General features: G+C 41.4%; 1 protein-coding gene across 1 annotated transcript; it reads left to right on the forward strand.

Annotated features, from left to right (window-relative positions):
* Positions 1-6,577: 6,577 nt before the first annotated feature.
* Positions 6,578-7,266, forward strand: LOC138869609 (uncharacterized). Its single transcript, XM_070147239.1, has 2 exons — positions 6,578-6,652; positions 6,850-7,266. Exons 1-2 carry the CDS (start codon positions 6,578-6,580, stop codon positions 7,264-7,266), a joined length of 492 nt encoding a protein of 163 aa, XP_070003340.1.
* The last annotated feature ends 370 nt before the right edge of the window (positions 7,267-7,636 follow it).

Consider the following 7,636-nt stretch of genomic DNA (forward strand, 5'->3'; position numbering starts at 1 on the left):
TATGTTTATGTATTCTGTCTAAACTGATTGGAATTGGATCAGAGATCCACCTACCTAGTTGATGTAGAAAGCTCCTTTTCTGCTACAGAGATTACTTTGAAGTTCACATATCTCTTACACAAGTTAAGGCTTTACACTTTAGAGAGATATTATACATGGCTCTTACAAACTGAATAAACAACTTTCTTGCAGTTTCTGATTTGTGGATTAGGTATTTACAAATGCATATACGATTTTTTGATCAGTTAAAGAAAAACATATGTAAAAGAAACAGTATATGCATTTGTAAATGCTTTTTCCCAAAACAAATTGCATGTATAGTAGTATCACACGTATAACAGTTTAAATTGAATATATCAATGGTGAATATATCAATGGCTTCCCTACCACATCCATGTAATCCACAAGCATTTATCATGCTTGTCCAACAAATGGGATTAGGTTGTAGAATGAAAATAATATCACAAAACTAATTAAATTAACTCTGCTTTTAAGCTAAAGCCTCCTCCTAAATTTCTAACTTTCTTGATTACAGTTTAGGAAGGAAACTAAAACTAAGAAACTGAATCATCTTCAACATCAGTGACTGATCTCTTTTGTTCAACCTCAATCTCTTCTATTCTTCTAAATACTTCACTCATTTTTGGCCTCTTTTCTGGTACTTCATCTGTACACTGCAAAGCCAATTCAGTAAGCTTCAACATTTCATTATACCCTTCTTTTTGTGCTAGTATTTACATATCCAAAATATCAGTTGACCAATCATTATTTACCACTATTCTAACCCACTCAAAAAGATCATCATCTACAATATGAACCCCATTTTCTGGTGAGAATAATTCACCTGGTATTTTTCCAGTGATCACTTCTAAAAGTAGAATACCAAAGCAGTAGATATCAGCTTTTCTTGTTAGTTTCTTCCCTTGACAGAACTCTGGAGATTTTCCCACTGCTAATTTTTTTGGGGATTCTTTAGATGGTAGCAAAGGCAAGAATCCATAATCTGTTAGCTTGGAATGGTAATTCTTATTGTTGGGGTCTTGTTGGATTAGAACATTTTTTGATCTGATGTTTCCATGTGGCACCTTATGTGATGGTAATGACTGGTGCAAGAAATTCAAAGCCTTTGCAACATCTTTTATGATGGATATTCTTGTTATCCAATTTAGTGGTTGTCTCCCAATTCCTCTGTTTTCTGAAACCAAGAATCATAACTTTTTACAAGGTAATTTTAAGGGGAATAGGTAAAATATTAAGGTATATCCATCCCAGATTACTCTCTCTGATGTTGCTGTTATAGCTCAAACTTATACAGACTTAACTGGAGGTGCGTGCTCAATTGGGGAGCAGCCAATAAAAGGTCTTTTGGATCCAAAAGCAATGGCACGGCTGGCTGTCGGAGAAGCACTCACAAATCTTGTTTGGGCGAAAGTTACCTCTCTTTCTGATGTTAAAGCAAGTGGAAATTGGATGTATGCTGCAAAGCTAGATGGTGAAGGAGCTGCAATCTATGACGCTGCTCTTGCTCTTTCTGAGGCTATGATTGAACTTGGGATTGCAATTGATGGAGGGAAAGATAGTCTTTCCATGGCAGCCCACGCATCTGGGGATCTTGTTAAAGCTACAGAGAAGACACTTTTTTGCTTTAGCCTTTTGAAAAAGAGTGTAATAACTGAGAGTTTTCTCTATTTTTTGCACTCTGTAATAGTAGCTAGCTCTCTGTTCTTTTTTTTCATGGCAATTTGTGCTATGAGTATTCTTAGACCGGATTCTCTTGAAGGATAGTAACTTTATTTATCCTCTTTTTTAGGTGGAGCAGATCAAGAAATGGATGATGAAGACGATGAAGAACTAGACCTTACTTGAGATAATTTTGAATTGTTATAGATGAATGTTCTAGAAATCTTTTGTTACCAATATTTTTTGAAACTTATTTACCCTCTTGAAATGTACTAAACTTATGCACTCATGGGGTAGAACATTTGCTTTATGGATATTATTACTTGCTTGATGGATAATTTTATATTATTAATAGTTTCATTTTATGATGTATTTAAATTTTAGTGTTATTATAATTTATTATATGTATAAATTTAATTTATAACAGGTGCTATATTTTGGTTTTAATTGAACTTATACAATAGCCTACCTGAACCGTTGCAATAGGATACAAATGGTGTTCCAGTAGACAATGTAAACCGTTGCAATAGGTCCCATAAACTGTTCCAAAATGATCTACAAAATCGTTCCAAATACAAATATAACCGTTACGATAGCTTAAAGAAACCGTTGCTATATCCAACATATATGTAGCAATGGCTTACATAAGTATTGCTTTAAATAATATGGCAATGGTTAAGAACCGGTGTATAAACAATATAGTAACGGTTTTAAACCGTTCCAATTGAAAAAAATAATCATTCCAACAGAGAAGGGGAAAACCATTGCGATAGACATATCTATTGTCACGGCGATGCAAACCATTGCAAGAATTGTTCCAGTAGACTTATGGGTACGCCGGCTGATGTAACGGACGGTAAACCATTCAAAAATCCCTACAGCAACGGTTTGGCAGTCTATGGGGACGGTTTTCCAACTGTTACCGTAGACCAATTTTTTAGTAATGTGGGATTGGGTTGCATGCCTGCAACGGTATTACATATGTACTTGTTCTTCTTATTTCCTTATCTTTTGCTGGAAATTGATTTATGGCGTTCCTTACATTTGTCTACTATTATTCTGTTGTTATCTGTTACTCCCCACAACATGTTTCCCCCGCCCAACTTTAATTGTAATTATCTAATTTTATTTCCGCTGTATATGATTTAACTGCACAGATTTATTTGGTAGTCTGGTCCTAGCCTCGTCACTACTTTGTCGAGGTTAGGCTAGACACTTACCAGCATATGGGGTCAGTTGTACTGATAATACACTCTGCACTGTGTGCAGATACTGATACCGAAGCGTTTGGACCGTAGTGAGGGTGTTGTCTTCAGTCCATTCAGGCGACCCGAGGTAGTCCTACAGACGTCCGCGGGCCTTGGAATCTCCTCATATCTTTTCTTTTTCTATTTTTACTTATTCAGAAACAGACTTATGTATTTCCATTCAGACCTTATTTGTAGTATTCTTAGATAATCTGTGACTTGTGACACCAAATTCTGAGTAGTATTGTACTTCAGATTATGTAGCAGTATTTGGTTGAATTATTAAGTTTTTCGTCTTCCGCATTCTGGTTACCTAATTTATTCCGCTGTTTAATCACTTATTATTTTAAATTGTTGAACATGTTTAAAAAAAGGAAGGTAATGATTTTACAATATTTGGCTTGCCTAACTTCCACGAGTAGGTGCCATCATGACTCCCGAGGGTGGAAAATCCGGTCATGACAAGTTGGTATAAGAGCTCTAGGTTACATAGGTCTCACAATTCACGGACAAGCTTAGTAGAGTCTGAGGGATCGGTACGGAGATGTTTGTATTTATCCCCCAGAGGCTACAGAGTTAAGAAAAATATCACATTTATTCTTTTCTATCTTGCGGTTTGGTTTCTCAATGCTAATTGAATTTCTACTCTGTTCTTTCGCAGATGGCAAGAACACGTGCTTCCTCATCCACCGATCAGCAGCCCGAGCCCCTAGTAGCAGCTCTCACGATGGGGAGAGGGCGAGGCCGAGGCCGTGCTAGAGGCCGAGGCAGGGGCAGAGCTCAGCCCAGAGTAGCAGCACCAGCGGTAGAGCCTCAAGTTGAGTATGATGATGAGGTTCCAGCCCAGGTAGTTCCGGTGGGCCCAACTCAGCTCCTAGAGGGGTTCATTGCTTCCCTAGTACTCCAGGATGCTCTGGTCCATCTAGTGGGTTTTATGGAGAGTGTCACTCGGGCATGCTTGCTTCCTGTAGCACCACCAGTCTCTCAGGCTGGAGGAGGAGCTCAAACTCCTGCTACTCGCACTCCGGAGCAGATGGCTCCCTAGTTTCAGACACCAGCAGCTCAGCCAGTTGGAGCAGTTCAGCCGGGTATGGTAGCTCAGACCGATGATAGAGCAGCTATGTCTGTTGATGCCTTGTGGAGATTGGACAAGTTCACCAAGCTCTTCACTACCACTTTCAGCGGTGCATCTTCTGAAGATCCCCAGGATTATTTAGACAGCTGTCCTGAGGTTCTTAGGAACATGGGGATAGTGGAGACCAATGGGGTCGACTTTGCTACTTTTCACTTATTTGGATCCGCCAAGACTTGATGGAGGGACTATTGTTTGGCTAGACCAGTTAGGTCACCAGCTTTGACTTGGGACTAGTTTTCTCAGCTATTTATGGAGAAGTTTCTTCCTATCACTCAGAAAGAGATCTATCTGAGGTAGTTTAAGCGTCTCCAGCAGGGTTCTATGACTGTTACTCAGTACGAGACCAGATTTATTGACTTGGCCCATCTTGATTTTCTTATACTTCCCACTAAGAGAGAGAGAGAGAGGAGGTTCATTGAGGGACTCATTCAGACTATTCGACTTCAGATGGCTAAGGAGACGGGGAGTGAGATTTTCTTTTAGGATGCGGCCAATGTGGCCAGGAGGGTTGTGATGGTTCTATCACAAGGAGGTGGTTAGGAGTCTGACAAGAGGCCTCATCATTCAGGCAAATTCAGTGGTGCCTCGTCTGAAGGTAGGGATTCTTTTAGTAGAGGCCATCCTCCTAGGCCTTTTCAGTCAGCACTTCAAGATTCTCACAGTGCCCCAGGTGGCCGTAGTTCTCATATGCAGTATTTCGATCATCAGTCCTACAGTGCATCACCAGCTCCTATAAGTGCACCTCCACTTCAGAGTTTTCAGGGTCGTCAGCCCCAGCAGGCAAGGGCTTGTTTTACTTGTGGCGACACGAGGCACATTGCTAAATATTGCCCTCGAGCACCTAGCAGTTCTCAGCACCAGGGTTCTCGTGCCATGGTTCAGGCACCGACTGTTCCACCTCCTGCTTAGCTAGCTAGATGTAGAGGTAGAGGTATTAGAGGTGGAACTTAGGCCGCTAGAGGTAGAGGCCAGCCAGCAGCAGGTCATCCCACAAATATAGTTCAGAGTGGTGAGGCCCAGCCCCGATGTTATGCTCTTCCAGCTAGGCCTGAGGTTGATGCTTCCAATTAAGTTATCATAGGTATTGTTCTGGTTTGTAGTAGGGATGCTTCAATTCTATTTGATCCAGGGTCTGCATACTCCTATGTGTCATCTTATTTTGCACCGTATTTGATCATGCCTAGTGATTTTTTGAGTGCTCATGTATATATGTCTACACTGGTGCGTGATTCTATTATGGTAGATCGTGTCCATTGTTCTTGTATAGTTGTGATTGGGGGTCTTGATACCCGAGTAAACTTGTTATTTCTGGACATGGTTGATTTTGATGTCATATTGGGGATGATTTGGTTATCACCTTACCACGCGATTTTAGACTGTCATGCCAAGACTGTGACCTTAGACTTGTCGGGGTTTCCTCATTTATAGTAGATAGGGACTCCTGGTAATTATACCCGTAATGTTATCTCATATATGAAGGCTCGGCGTATGGTCGAAAAGGGGTGTTTGGCCTATTTGGCATATGTTCGTGATTCTAGTGCTGAGGTTCCTTCTATTGATTCTGTGCATGTTGTTCTTGAGTTTCCTGAGGTATTTCCTTCAGACCTGCCGGGTATGCCACCCGGTAGGGATATTGACTTCTGCATTGATTTGGCTCCGGGAACTCAACCCATTTTTATCCCGCTATATCATATGCCCCACCTGAGTTGAAAGAGTTGAAGGAGTAGTTGCAAGACTTTCTTGAGAAAGACTTCATTAGACCTAGTGTCTCGCCTTGGGGTATGCCGGTGTTGTTTGTTAAGAAGAAGGACGGATCGATGCGAATGTGTATAGATTATCGGCAGTTGAACAAGGTTATAATCAAGAATAAGTATCCATTACCGAGAATTGATGATTTGTTTGATCAGCTTCAAGGTGCCAAGGTATTTTCGAAGATTGACTTGATATCTGGCTACCATCAGTTTAGGATTAGGGCATCCGATGTCCCTAAGACAAATTTCTACACTCGGTACGGGCATTATGAGTTCTTGGTGATGTCATTTGGGTTGACCAATATCCCAGCAACTTTTATGGATTTGATGAACCGAGTGTTCAGGCCTTACTTGGATTTATTCGTGATAGTCTTCCTTGATGATATTTTGATTTATTCGCGCAGCCTGGAGGAGCATAAGCAGCATCTGAGAGTTGTTCTTCGGACTTTGAGAGATAGTCAGTTGTATGCTAAGTTTTCGAAGTGCGAGTTTTGGTTGGGGTTAGTTCCTTTCTTGGGTCATGTTGTTTCAGTAGAGGGTATTCATGTAGATCCAAATAAAATAGAGGCAGTCAAGGACTGGTCCAGACCCGCAACAGCTACAAAGATCCGGAGTTTTTTGGGTTTGGCAAGCTATTATCGTCAGTTGTGGAGGGGTTTTCATCTATTGCAGCCCCGATGACCAGGTTGACCTAGAAGGGTGCCCAGTTCAGGTGGCCGGACGAGTGCGAGGCGAGCTTTCAGAAGCTCAAGACAGCTTTGACGATGGCGTCGGTGTTGGTTTTACTCATAGATTCAGGGTCATATACAGTTTATTGTGATGCATCTAGTATTGGACTTGTGCAGTGTTGATGTAGGATGACAAGGTCATTCCTTATGCTTCGCGTCAGTTAAAGATTCATGAGAAGAACTATCCGGTCCATGATTTGGAGTTAGCAGCCATTGTTCACGCGTTGAAGATTTGGAGGCATTATCTGTATGGCATAGCATGTGAGGTGTTCACGGATCACAAGAGTTTGCAATACTTGTTCAAGCAGAAGAAGTTGAATTTGAGGCAGAGGAGGTGGTTGGAGCAATTGAAAGAATATGATATCACCATCTTATATCATCCGGGGAAGTCCAATGTGGTGGCCAATGCTTTGAGTAGGAAGTCAGTCAGTATGGGCAGTCTTGCGTATATTCTGGTTGGTGAGAGGCTGCTTGCTTTGGATGTTCAGGCTTTGGCCAATCAGTTCATGAGATTGGATGTTTCTCAGCCCAGCCGTGTATTAGCTTGCACAACCGCTCATTCTTCTTTATTGGAGCGCATCCGAGATCGGCAGTATGATGATCCTCATTTGTGTGTTCTCAAAGACATGGTGCAACACGTTGGTGCCAAGCAGGTTATATTAGGAGATGATGGAGTTTTGAGGCTTCAGGGTCGAGTTTCTGTGCCTAATGTGGATGGACTCTAAGAATTGATTTTAGAGGAGGCCTATAGTTCCCGGTATTCTATTCATCTGGGCGCAACTAAATTGTATCAGGATTTGCGGTAGCACTATTGGTGGAGGAGGATGAAGAAGGATATTGTTGCGTATGTGACTCGGTGTTTGAATTGTCAGCAGGTAAAGTACGAACATTAGAGACCTGGTGGTTTGTTTCAGAGGATTGAGCTTCCCGAGTGGAAGTGGGCGCGTATCACTATGGACTTTGTTGTTGGACTCTCACGGACTCAAAAGAAGTTTGATGCAGTGTGGGTTATTGTTGATAGGCTGACTAAGTCAATGCATTTCATTCCTGTGGCATTCTCATATTCTTCCGAGAGGTTAGCTGAGATCTATATCC

Source organism: Nicotiana sylvestris, chromosome 5 (assembly GCF_000393655.2).
Source record: "Nicotiana sylvestris chromosome 5, ASM39365v2, whole genome shotgun sequence".
In the NCBI taxonomy this organism is placed as follows: domain Eukaryota; kingdom Viridiplantae; phylum Streptophyta; class Magnoliopsida; order Solanales; family Solanaceae; genus Nicotiana; species Nicotiana sylvestris.